This window comes from Leptodactylus fuscus, chromosome 11 (genome assembly GCF_031893055.1).
Source record: "Leptodactylus fuscus isolate aLepFus1 chromosome 11, aLepFus1.hap2, whole genome shotgun sequence".
Classification (NCBI taxonomy): domain Eukaryota; kingdom Metazoa; phylum Chordata; class Amphibia; order Anura; family Leptodactylidae; genus Leptodactylus; species Leptodactylus fuscus.
The window spans coordinates 51,365,497-51,378,596 of NC_134275.1; the positions used below are offsets into that span (position 1 = coordinate 51,365,497).

The following is a 13,100-nucleotide window of genomic DNA, read 5'->3' on the forward strand; positions in this document are numbered from 1 at the left end:
GGGGTCCGTAATGGGACAACCCTTAGGAATGTGGGGCCAAACGTCCTTAAAGCCTCCTTGTGAGTGGAGCTTGCTTGCGCGACCGTTCACTTCTATGGCACCGTGGACGCCGCTGGAGATTACAGTCTTGGCAACCTCATACCTGGTCACACAAATGCTCTGACACTCACGTGGAGGGTTATGGAGACTTTCACTCCCCTGTTTTCCTGATATTGAGACACTTATCCAATATCCTGTGGATAGAATATTAGTGACCCCTGTAATCGCTCTCATGTGTATGCGCTCTTAGACTGAGGCTACAGCGAGAATTTTTCTGCAGTACAAATGAATTTGCAGCCAAAGCCATCCATTGAGCTCTGTACCATCTTATAGACTGCTACACCGGCAGTGGCATGGCGGATTTAAAAAGAATCAAACGTGTCGAAGTACGCAATCATGCAGCGTGCCTTTAAGAAGCAGCAAGGGGTTAACAGGCAGCTGTGACAGACGCAAAGAATTGTATCCATTCCCTGACTACAATGTATCAAGTAGTAACTAACAATGAACAATAACAATGGGACAATGCGCTGACTCGTGGGCAATCGGTGACATCATTTCATCGGATTTGCGAACGCCCTGCCGGAGATAATCGTCAGACAGGATGTACAAAGAAGCGTCCTGGGTTGCACAGTCTGCACTGTGGACATGTGCACTCCTCGATAGGCCCTTGATTGTTCCAGCCTAGAGATTCATTTCCTGGTTGGGAGGGAGTAAGAGAAGAGAGAACTCCTTTCTCTGTTGCCTTAAAGGGAGACTAGCTTATAGAGAGAGGAGAAAAAAATAGAAAAAAAGGCTTGAAGCATGCAAAGGCACAGGGCTGGAGGGAGCTGAGGGATCCTCTATAGGGACCGCACAGCCTGGCTGCTGTGACAAGGCTCAGGAGTGGGCACAAAAGCTGCCCACTGGGGTACGTACAGATTTTAAAGGAGCCCGCCTTGCAACAGTGTACGTAAAGGAGGGACAAGACACACAGAATTAATAAAGACATAATAGGTGGTGTCTGTCACATCAACCCCCCCAACCAGCCACCCAGCACCAGCCTGGCATTGGGTGGCACGGATTTCAATAGACGACTGTTGGGGGGGATTTCATAAAAGAGAAAAAAAAAATGGATAACCAGCAAGCAGCTGCTGGAGGAGAGGACTCCCCGGGGAAGACCTCTGAGGTTGGCGGCGGCAGGAATCCAAAAAGAAAACCCAATGATCAAGATGACAGCAAAAACAAACCAAAGCTGGTGAGTTGTCCTGCGCCTTGCTCTCTGTTGGCCAGACCTGCCTCCGACGTGCGGTGGTGGGCATGGCCATATTGCATTTCTCATGCTTGCCGCTGCTGCTAGCCCCCCTTTAGTATGGCAGTGCCTACTTCATGATGTGACTGTGTTTATCCCCCCTCTACCCCTCTGTCTTCTCTTCCTAGGTGATGCTGGGAGAGGGAGGAGATGTCTGCCCAACCGTAGAAAGGAGGGGTGTTAGGGGAGCTCCTGTTGGAGGCTGGGAATGACATTGACAGAGTATATTTGTCTGTCTCTGGCTGCCTGCCTGTCACATCTGTGCTCAGGCACCTGGAAGACCTCCTGTCTCTCTGCAGCATCTTGCATGCAGCATCCATGTCTGAGCCTTGCTGCCTTTGTTGTAGTTCTGATTTATTTTCTGCAGCTGCTGTGAAGTGCAGTAACCATAGGAGGTGCAGAGGCTGCAGAGAGACCAGGACGCGGGTCCAGCAGCTCCGTCACATGGGCTCTGTGCATATAGGACATTTGTGTGGAGGGTTTCTGTTCCACACATGTGTATGTACAATAATGCACCTGTCAGATGTTACATGTCAGTGAATGGAAATGTATAAATATTCACTGAATGCAATAGATACTTGTGTCTTATATGTTGCTGCATATCTACTATAGAACACAACACTTATTCCCAATATTGACTTCAAAGCAAAACACTGAAATATGTTTACTAATACTATTCAATGAGAAGTAGTTTATCATATATGAAAGAAAATGACGTCACTAAAGATAGCGGGCTTGAAGGGAATTTTCTGTATTATCTAGTCTAGAGTATGTCCTGTAGTATATGTTATATCCTGTATTATACTCCAGAGCTGCGCTTGCTATTCTGCTGGTGCAGTCACTGTGTACATACATTACATTACTTATCCTGTACTGATCCTGAGTTACATCCTGTATTATACTCCAGAGCTGCGCTCACTATTCTGCTGGTACAGTCACTGTGTACATACATTACATTACTTATCCTGTACTGATCCTGAGTTACATCCTGTATTATACTCCAGAGCTGCACTCACTATTCTGCTGGTACAGTCACTGTGTACATACATTACATTACTTATCCTGTACTGATCCTGAGTTACATCCTGTATTATACTCCAGAGCTGCACTCACTATTCTGCTGATGCAGTCACTGTGTACATACATTACATTACTTATCCTGTACTGATCCTGAGTTATATCCTGTATTATACTCCAGAGCTGCGCTCACTATTCTGCTGGTGCAGTCACTGTATACATACATTACATTACTGATCCTGGACTGATCCTGAGTTACATCCTTTATTATACTCCAGAGCTGCACTCACTCCTTGCACAGTCTATATATATCTTGTATACAGGATTTTACAGGACATAGCTGCTGGTTAACTATAGCATTTGATGCTGTCAGTAATTTCAGTTAATAAGTAAACACTCCCATGTGACTCTGCAACTCTATCCACTGCCTGCACTTGTTACATTGTAGAATTCTATGCAATGTTTTCCAGTCATCTGGCATCTACAATATTAATTATTATTAATTAATTATTAATTATTATTATTATTATTATTTTGTCATCTCTTATGTCCTGTTGTCTATTATGTACAGTACCCCTGCCTCACAGCTTGTTAGTTGCAGTCTCTCTAGCTCTGAGGCCTCACAGCTTGTTGGTTGCAGTCTCTAGCTCTGAGGCCTCTCAGCTTGTTGGTTGCAGTCTCTAGCTCTGAGGCCTCACATTTTTTTGGTTGCAGTCTCTAGCTCTGAGGCCTCACAGCTTGTTGGCTGCAGTCTCTAGCTCTGAGGCTTCACAGTTTGTTGGTTGCAGTCTCTAACTCTGAGGCCTCACAGCTTGTTGGTTGCAGTCTCTAGCTCTGAGGCCTCACAGCTTGTTGGTTGCAGTCTCTAGCTCTGAGGCCTCACAGCTTGTTGGTTGCAGTCTCTAACTCTGAGGCCTCACAGCTTGTTGGTCGCAGTCTCTCTAGCTCTGAGACCTCACAGCTTGTTGGTTGCAGTCTCTCTAGCTCTGAGGCCTCACAGCTTGTTGGTTACAGTCTCTCTAGCTCTGAGGCCTCACAGCTTGTTGGTTGCAGTCTCTCTAAATCTGAGGCCTCACAGCTTGTTGGTTGCAGTCTCTAGCTCTGAGGTCTCGCAGCTTGTTGGTTGCAGTCTCTAGCTCTGAGGCCTCGCAGCTTGTTGGTTGCAGTCTCTAGCTCTGAGGCCTCGCAGTTTGTTGGTTGCAGTCTCTAACTCTGAGGTCTCACAGCTTGTTGGTTGCAGTCTCTCTAGCCCTGAGGTCTCACAGCTTGTTGGTTGCAGTCTCTAACTCTGAGGCCTCACAGCTTCTCGGTTGCAGTCTCTAACTCTGAGGCCTCACAGCTTGTCGGTTGCAGTCTCTAGCTCTAAGGCCTCACAGCTTGTTGGTTGCAGTCTCTTTAGCTCTGAGGCCTCACAGCTTGTTGGTTGCAGTCTGTCTTATTAGGCACAAGTAAGGTCATAGCCAAGCGCATAGCAGGAAAATTGAGCAGTGGATTGATTCTAGATCAATGGCTTGTTGTGGTCACCCTAAGGACCCTGCTCCACTTTCACAGACAAGGTTAGTTTATGCTACAGACATTACTCAGTCCAAATTGGATCCGCTTGCTGCCCTAGTTCACTACTGCACTTAAAGCAGCCTTACATAAAGTCTCTGGCACCCAGCCATGCTGCACCTTACTCCCAGATTTGGCCTCTCCTTACGCCTAGATTTGGCCTCCAGTGACCTGAAATCTATGTGCCTGCCCTTGAAGTATACTAGATGTATACAAATACATTACAAAAGAGGGCCCAGCAACTGCAAAATAAATCTGATAACATATGTAGTTGGGCAATACATTGCTGCCCTGTAACAAGTCCCAGGCAGTTTTACTTCAGCTCACACATGTATGTTGTGAGGAGGTACAGCTCTTGGGGTGCTTTACCCCAAATGCCTCTATACATGTAGCCAGGCTTTGGTGCCCTACACCATATTTGCATCAGATTCCCCCGACCTTGTTGGTGCCCTTATCATATACCACAGCGTGATATCACAAGTAATACATTCTAAAAGTCTTATGGACTGCCACTTAAGTATTTCCCAAAAGTTAATTTATTTAATAGTTAATTAAGTAATTTCCTAAGATGCTGTAGGTAAGGGATACTAGTATACAAGCTACCTTTATTTCTACACAGCTCTGGTTCGTAGAATCTAAAATCACCCGAAGTATTGACCAGAGCCCACTGCAAGACAAGATGGAATTGGCTGCTGGGAGCCAAGGTTGCAGCATTAGAACAAGGCGCCAGAAAATTGGTGCACTTACATGGCAGATATTTAGACCCCTAGTTAGACATTAGACTTGAGTGAATGGTGTCCGAACACTGATCACACAAACGCTAAAAATATTGGATTTGTTGCAATAATGACATAATTTCACAACGCCATGTGACAGTCACCCAGGAGTCAAACCCTCGCCTCGTATTTAAAGGGATTTTCCAGTGTTCTGCAAAGCACTGTGGATACTTTGTGTTTCATTTCCTCATCATTTCCATGTACAGGATAACAAGATAACATGGTGCCCTCACTCCTCCATGAAAATCTTAAGAGGGGCAGCACGGTGGTTCAGTGGTTAACCTTGCAGTGCTAGATTCCTGGGATTGAATCCTGCCAAGGACAACATCTGCAAGGAGTTTGTATGTTTTCCCCATGTTTGCGTGGATTTCCTCCCATATTCCAAAGACATACTGATAGGAAACAATGTACATTGTGAGCCCTATATGAGTTTAAATTAAAAAAAAAAAAAAAAAAAAGCAAGTCTTAAGGCCAAGGCCCCACGGGCCGTAATCGCAGCAAAGAACCACGGCGTGAACGCATTGCGGTTCTTTCTGCAGCGCTTTCAACAGAAAGTTTGCAGAGTTTTCCTCCGCGGACTTTCTGTTACAATTATATCTATGGGAAAGCCGCCGGCATTTCCGTAGATATAATTGACATACTGTGATTTGCAAAGCTGCAACGGCTTTGCAAATCGCAGCGTGTCCGCGCTGCGATTTCTTCCGCAAAGTGGGCATGGGATTCGCATGAATCGAACATGCTGCAATTTCCAAAACTGATGTGGTCAATTATGCCTACGGAAGCAGCGGCGGTTTCCCTATAGGTATAATGGAAGCATGCATTGTCGCCATGGTTTGCCTGCTGCGCTTTTTTTTGCTGTGGTCCGCTGCGTGGGGCCTTTGCCTAAAATAGAAAACTGCACCAAAAATTGCATCAAAATTAATACAGGTTTTTCAATGTATTTTTGGTGACACTGCGAGGTCGAAGCCTCAGGTAGTGAAATGCAGCAGAAAACACGTAGCATTTAGTCCGCTGCATTTTTTATTTTGTTTTTGCTGCATTTTGTTTTTTCACCCCCTAGTAAATCTATAGGGTAACACTTGCAATTCTGCAGCTAAAGTTAACCCATTGTGTTTCCGTAGCTCTTACAATGATTTTTTTTTTCTCTGTAACATGTTCATTTTGCTGCTAGTGCAAAACGCAACTTTTTAATTTTTTGTTGCTCTCCGTTTTTGTGATGTGGAGCTTAAATCAAGGATATTAACCATTGCAGGCCCGGGGTCACCTCTGTGTCTTTTGCTTTGGGTGGATTGATCTGTAAAATGAGGCTGATGAGACTCCAGGTCACCTGTGCAGTTGCAGAGACTAATCACCTGTGCGGGGGAGGGGTGCACACAATCTGCTGCTCTGCTCCTCGGGGCCTCTTTAATTTGGGGCTGGATTCATCAGAAATTAAATCTCTGGGGCCTGGAGATTTCCAGTGTAGTCACCCAGCAGAGCACAGCAGCATCACACGGGCGAGGGAGCGCCAGCTGCAAGTATGGTGAGTCCTCACCTGTATGGCCCTATAATATGGGTCCAGCTATAAACATTTGGGTGGTGGTGATAATGGTGACTGGTAGAGATACTGTGCGACATTCTTTATATCATCTGTGGACTTCACATGTTGACTGCAGCACAGAGTATTTCAGTAGAGGGGTAGGCTGATGTACTGCCCTGGACCTGTTCACTCATGTGATGACAAACGTTGTAATGTGAACATGATGATGAGCAGGAAGTAGTGAGAGAAAGGCGCAGGACCACAGCAGCACAGAGTCTTTTAGGAGACTTGTGTATTCAGCATGTGGGTGCTGTATTATAGTAGCTATATTCTTGCACGTGGTTGCCGTATTGTAGCGGTTATATTCTTGAACATAGGAGGTAGTATTATAGTAGTTATATTCTTGTACATAGGATCAGTATTTTAGTAGTTATATTCTTGTACATAGGATCAGTATTTTAGTAGTTATATTCTTGTACATAGGAGTAGTATTATAATAGTTATATTCTTGTACATAGGAGTAGTATTATAGTAGTTATATTCTTGTACATAGGAGTAGTATTATAGTAGTTATATTCTTGTACATAGGAGCAGTATTATAGTAGTTATATTCTTGCACATGGGTGCCGTATTGTAGCGGTTATACTCTTGCATGTGGGTGCCGTATTGTAGCGGTTGTATTCATATACATGGGGTGTCATTTTGTAGTGGTTATTTTTGTTTATTAATAGCTGCAGACTATCTCAGCCGGATACTCGATTTAGTATTTTGTTGGGGTTGTGTTGTGGAGTTTATTATACCAGTTTGTATAACAAAAAGTAAACCGCGTCTGACAGCGAATGTGGAAATATTTCAGACTTCGGGATACATTTATTTAGCTTTCTTTATATAACTTGTTACAGTTTTTTTCTTTTTTATATAAAGTTATTTTTCTTTTTTCCTTCCTTGTCACAACTTATTTTCTATGTGATTGGATTTATACTAATAAAATCCTGTAGATCGGTGTTTGCGCCTTGCGTACACTCACAAGGACCGCGCGTGAATAATTACAGCCGACACGTCAGACCGGCGATGTTTGCAATTGACTCCACTCTGATAGATTATAGCTATAAAATAAAGGAAGCCTCTGTGAATGCGGCAGAATCTCTCCGTGGGGACGCTAAGTTCGGTTTTCCCTCTCTAGGCAACTGGAGTTTGAAAATTACTGTTTATCGCAAGACCCAGAGGAAATATGGAGAATTGTTAGGTTTAACCCCTGAGTACCCTGATCTGTCATCCTCGTAAACGTAGATTATGGGCCTGGCCCTGGTTCTCTTACTTGAGTATTGGGGATACCAAAACGTGTTATTGTAAGTAATATATGGGTAGCAATTTAATAATTATTGTTACTTATTTGCATAAATTATCATTTACAGTTAGAGTACAAGGCTTTATCGTAGACAATGGGAAGGAGCTCGTCCTAGGTCAAATTCCCACAAAGGTCAACCACAAACACTGAAAAATTACAATATATTATATACAGTATTTAAAAAATGTGGGTCACATTATACTAGTGTTGTATGGCCGATCTTAAAGGGACACCAGGCCCCACATATCACCCCAGCCCTGCAGATAGATAGGTTAGTGTAACAAGAACCAGCATATCACCCCAGTCCTGCAGATACAGTGGGGCAAAAAAGTATTTAGTCAGTCACCAATAGTGCAAGTTCCACCACTTAAAAAGATGAGAGGCGTCTGTAATTTACATCATAGGTAGACCTAAACTATGAGAGACAAAATGAGAAAACAAATCCAGAAAATCACATTGTCTGATTTTGTAAGAATTTATTTGCAAATTATGGTGGAAAATAAGTATTTGGTCACCTACAAACAATCAAGATTTCTGGCTCTCACAGACCTGTAACTTCTTCTTTAAGAGTCTCCTCTTTCCTCCACTCATTACCTGTAGTAATGGCACCTGTTTAAACTTATCAGTATAAAAAGACACCTGTGCACACCCTCAAACAGTCAGAATCCAAACTCCACTATGGTGAAGACCAAAGAGCTGTCAAAGGACACCAGAAACAAAATTGTAGCCCTGCACCAGGCTGGGAAGACTGAATCTGCAATAGGCAACCAGCTTGGATTGAAGAAATCAACTGTGGGAGCAATAATTAGAAAATTGAAGACATACAAGACCACTGATAATCTCCGATCTGGGGCTCCACGCAAAATCTCACCCCGTGGGGTCAAAATGATCAAAAGAACGGTGAGCAAAAATCCCAGAACCACGCGGGGGGACCTAGTGAATAAACTGCAGAGAGCTGGGACCAATGTAACAGCCTACCATCAGTAACACACTACGCCACCAGGGACTCAGATCCTGCAGTGCCAGACGTGTCCCACTGCTTAAGCCAGTACATGTCCGGGCCCGTCTGAAGTTTGCTAGAGAGCATTTGGATGATCCAGAAGAGTATTGGGAGAATGTCCTATGGTCTGATGAAACCAAACTGGAACTGTTTGGTAGAAACACAACTTTTCGTGTTTGGAGGAAAAAGAATACCGAGTTGCATCCATCAAACACCATACCTACTGTAAAGCATGGGGGTGGAAACATCATGCTTTGGGGCTGTTTCTCTGCAAAGGGGCCAGGACGACTGATCCGGGTACATGAAAGAATGAATGGGGCCATGTATCGTGAGATTTTGAGTGCAAACCTCCTTCCATCAGCAAGGGCATTGAAGATGAAACGTGGCTGGGTCTTTCAACATGACAATGATCCAAAGCACACCGCCAGGGCAACGAAGGAGTGGCTTTGTAAGAAGCATTTCAAGGTCCTGGAGTGGCCTAGCCAGTCTCCAGATCTCAACCCTATAGAAAACCTTTGGACGGAGTTGAAAGTCCGTGTTGCCAAGCGACAGCCCCAAAACATCACTGCTCTAGAGGAGATCTGCATGGAGGAATGGGCCAGCATACCAACAGCAGTGTGTGCCAACCTTGTGAAGACTTACAGAAAACGTTTGACCTCTGTCATTGCCAACAAAGGATATATAACAAAGTATTGAGATAAAATTTTGTTACTGACCAAATACTTATTTTCCACCATAATTTGCAAATAAATTCTTACAAAATCAGACAATGTGATTTTTCTGGATTTGTTTTCTCATTTTGTCTCTCATAGTTGAGGTCTACCTATGATGTAAATTACAGACGCCTCTCATCTTTTTAAGTGGTGGAACTTGCACTATTGGTGACTGACTAAATACTTTTTTGCCCCACTGTAGATAGGTTAGTGTCACCAGAACCAGCATATCACCCCAGCCCTGCAGATAGATAGGTTACTGTCACCAGAACCAAATGGTGGTCTCCCTTTGTGAATCTTTTAAGAGATTATTGTTTTTGTCAATATGCAAATTGGAATTTTGGACTGATAATATTGATACTTATTTGTATACCTGCCGTTTTTGGTGACTTTTCCGGATTAGTTGTCGTGTGTGTACATGAGGAGTGACAATGTTTTTGATCATTACATGACTAGTATCCTGCAGTTTTCTTCTCTGAAGTCTTTATTTTTAGTTTGTGGTTCTCCCTGAGCCGATTATTGAGGACTAACTGTAATCGCATGCACACAATAAATGGAGAAAAAGCTCCATAACTTAATTTTATTCAGGATTAGCCCAGTATTGTTCAGGAGATATATAGAGACGTATTGATATGTATTCATGTCAATAAAGTACTTGGGTTGTGATAGAAACTTCCTATTTAGCACCAACATAAACTGGGGAGGAGGATTAAAATCCCCTAATAAGGAGAGAGAGGAGTGTTTTCTCTGTGATATATTGCAAAGATCCTTACAATATAATGTAATATCAATTTATGCAACATTGTCGAAGCGACAGTGACTATATATCATATAGACTTGTGTCCAAAGCCAAGCCATCACACCTTGTCATACCAATCACTTCATATACTGTATGAATACAAATCTTAAAGAGCCCTCCCCATTATATGTACCATTAAGTCTTCCCTACAGGTATCAGAATTGCAGAGATCTTGCCAGATACCTTGATCCAAGACTATGTATAGTTGATATCAAAATCCTCATTACTGTTTCCTTCCTTGTCATTTCCCTTTAAGATAATGCTCTGTACAAGCCAAATGGCCATTGTGCCGTGAGAACAGTCAGTAATGTCTTCTATATGAGCCATTGAAATCCCGTGCCCGAGCCAAAGGCAACCGGTGCCAAATTCCTATGTGATTATAGAGACGTCTACATATAGGGATCCGGGGTCAATAGAAACATCTTATTGACCGTTTTCATAGCTTATATTTTTTTCTATTTCCTTAATTTATTTACTTATATTGTTTTTACTAAAATTTAAGAAGTTTTAAGTTTTTCTTGTTCTCTTTAGCCTGCGGGGTCCAGCACATGACTATTCCATGGTTTACTAATAGGGATCCATAGGCACCTGTATGTTTATGGTGTATTTTCCTCAAAAAACACTTGAATTCCCATATGCAATGAGCTAAGAAATAAGTTGTATGTCTGGCGCATTACAAGTACCAGCGAGCCGTATTCTAAATGCAGCTTTGGATGTGACTGGAGTATAAAGCATGAAGCTGTCAAGATAAGTACTAGATTCGGCACAAGCCAGCAGAATTCTCAATGAAGTTCTGGATGTGTCTTGAAGCTGTTGGAGACATGGAAAGATCGCTAGACGCCAGGAAAAAACGTAACTGCTGCTCCTGATGTGATAGAATGTAGCTCAAGATGTGTAAAAGATCATAACATGGCGGCAGAATTGTAATTGCAGCTCTGGGTGTGACTGGAATCTAAGGCGATGTTAATGGGTAAACGTGAGAAAGCACAATTGTGAATGCAGCTCTGGAGGTGAGTGGAGTGAAAGAGGTAAATCTGCAACAAAGCTTTTTTTTTTTTTTTTTTTTTTTTTTTTTTTGTTGCAGTGTTTTGAGCCAAAGCCAGGAGTGGATTGAACAGAAGGGAGAAGTAAAAGAACTTTTTATAGAGTACTCATTACTTTTGTAGCCAATCTTGGCTTTGGCTCAAAAAAACTCAACAAAATCTGCAACAAACAAAGCTGCGTTTCCGCAACGCTGTGGAAAATTGTGGTAGGAACACATCGCGGATCTTCCTGCAGCGGTTTGAGCAGAAAGTTTGCAGCGTTTTCCTCTACGGACTTTCTTTAGATAAAATGACATGCTGCATTTTCCAAAACCTCGCCGTTTTTAACCGCAAGGTGCTCATGGGATTTGCATGAATTCCATCCACTTTGCCTGTACTGTATAAAATAGCGATTTTTTTTTTTTTTTTTTTTTTTTTTTTTTTTTTTTCTTCCCTGCGGTGATTCCAGCCCGTGAGACCCCCGGCCTAAGAAGATTAATGGTGAAAACTACAGCTCATCCCATGACAAATATCCCCTTGCGCAGCAAACTGATAAAGTTACTTGATGTATGAATGTGGTGGTAAAGCGTCTTCTATCTGTTATATACAGTACGGCAGACCCGGGTACATAGCGAGCAGGTGAGCGCCGCAGAGGACGAAATCCTGAAATTGTTATTCTAAGTTCTCTGTTTTACAAGTGATGATGAGACCCCGCCGGTCCGCGCGCTTCCTAAAGATGTAGCAACGTGTTTGCCACCAAGGATTTCCTGTCCTGCCAGTTTTCAGATTCTATTTGGTTCTGCGGCGCCGTACGCTCAGAAATTGAGTCACTAGTCGCACAGAGGACGTGGTTGTTAATTTGCTAAATCGTGTGAGATGGTTTTTGGGTTTTGGAGATTGGGCAGGTATTTCCGTTGTGCTTGGCAGGAAGACGAAAATGAAACACTTTGTTGCAATTTTGTTATTGAATAATTAGGCATTTGACCCAAATTTATTATATTTTTTTTAGGTAAGAAAGCTTTCTATGATATAGAAGACATGTATTAACCTCGTTTTCATCTTGAATTACATCATGTTACACTCCGGTCACATCCACAGTCTTTGCAGTTTGGCTTTTGACCTTTTACCAGACAGCGGAGCATGATGGGAGCGGCAGAAGTGATCTATTACATCATGTCTGACAACTGGGTGGAGATAAATCAGTATCTGAGACTAGAAGCATTGTCACTACAGCTTTGGTTGTAAGCAGAAAAACATGCAGAAAATAATACAAATAAATGTATATTTTCACCTGTAACTCCGTTTTCTGAAATAGACGAAATATTGATTTACCAATTTTGTGCTAAATTTAAGTGACAAAACAGAAAGGTCACAAACTGAGCTGTAGTCACAATTCTGTCTGTCTCCCATAACCAGGGTAGAGTGGAATTTAGGGTCTGAAATTTCCCTCACAGGTGGCTCATTAATGTTATAACTCAGGGGTTAAAAATACATCCAAGCCTAAAAGGTCTCACAGCTGAGGGTTTGTTACTACAATCCCCTGTGAGCTAAAATCAACAGTGCAATGGTTCTATCGTTTCCCATGGTAGATTACTGTGTGTAACTACTATAATACTACCTCCTATGTACAAGAATATAGCTACTATAATACTGCTCCTATGTACAAGAATATAACTACTATAATACTGCTCCTATGTACAAGAATATAACTACTATAATACTACTCCTATGTACAAGAATATAAGATAAGATAAGATAAGATAATCCTTTAATAGTCCCACCTTGGGGAAATTTCAGCGTGTTACAGCAGCATAGTAATACAGATACAGGATAATACAGAGTAATATGTTACAGACGTAGACACAGATAAGCTGAGAAGAGAAGATATACTAGGAGTCCATGGCAGCTAAGGAAAAACAGAAGAGAAAGAGGAAGACCTCATGGTCATCCTCATAATCATTAGTTCTCTGTGCGGAGAGCTCTTCGTTTGGTCTGATGTAGATTATACAGCCTGGTCGCGGTTGGAAG

General features: G+C 42.6%; 1 protein-coding gene across 2 annotated transcripts in view; it reads left to right on the forward strand.

Annotated features, from left to right (window-relative positions):
* Positions 1-755: 755 nt before the first annotated feature.
* Positions 756-13,100, forward strand: part of DIAPH2 (diaphanous related formin 2) — an 824,584-nt gene continuing 812,239 nt past the window's right edge. For both annotated transcript variants that reach the window (XM_075260108.1, XM_075260109.1), the window contains exon 1: positions 756-1,273. In XM_075260108.1, the coding sequence (XP_075116209.1) occupies positions 1,148-1,273 (126 nt within the window). In that variant the 5' untranslated portion in view covers positions 756-1,147. The remainder of the gene's footprint in view (positions 1,274-13,100) is intronic.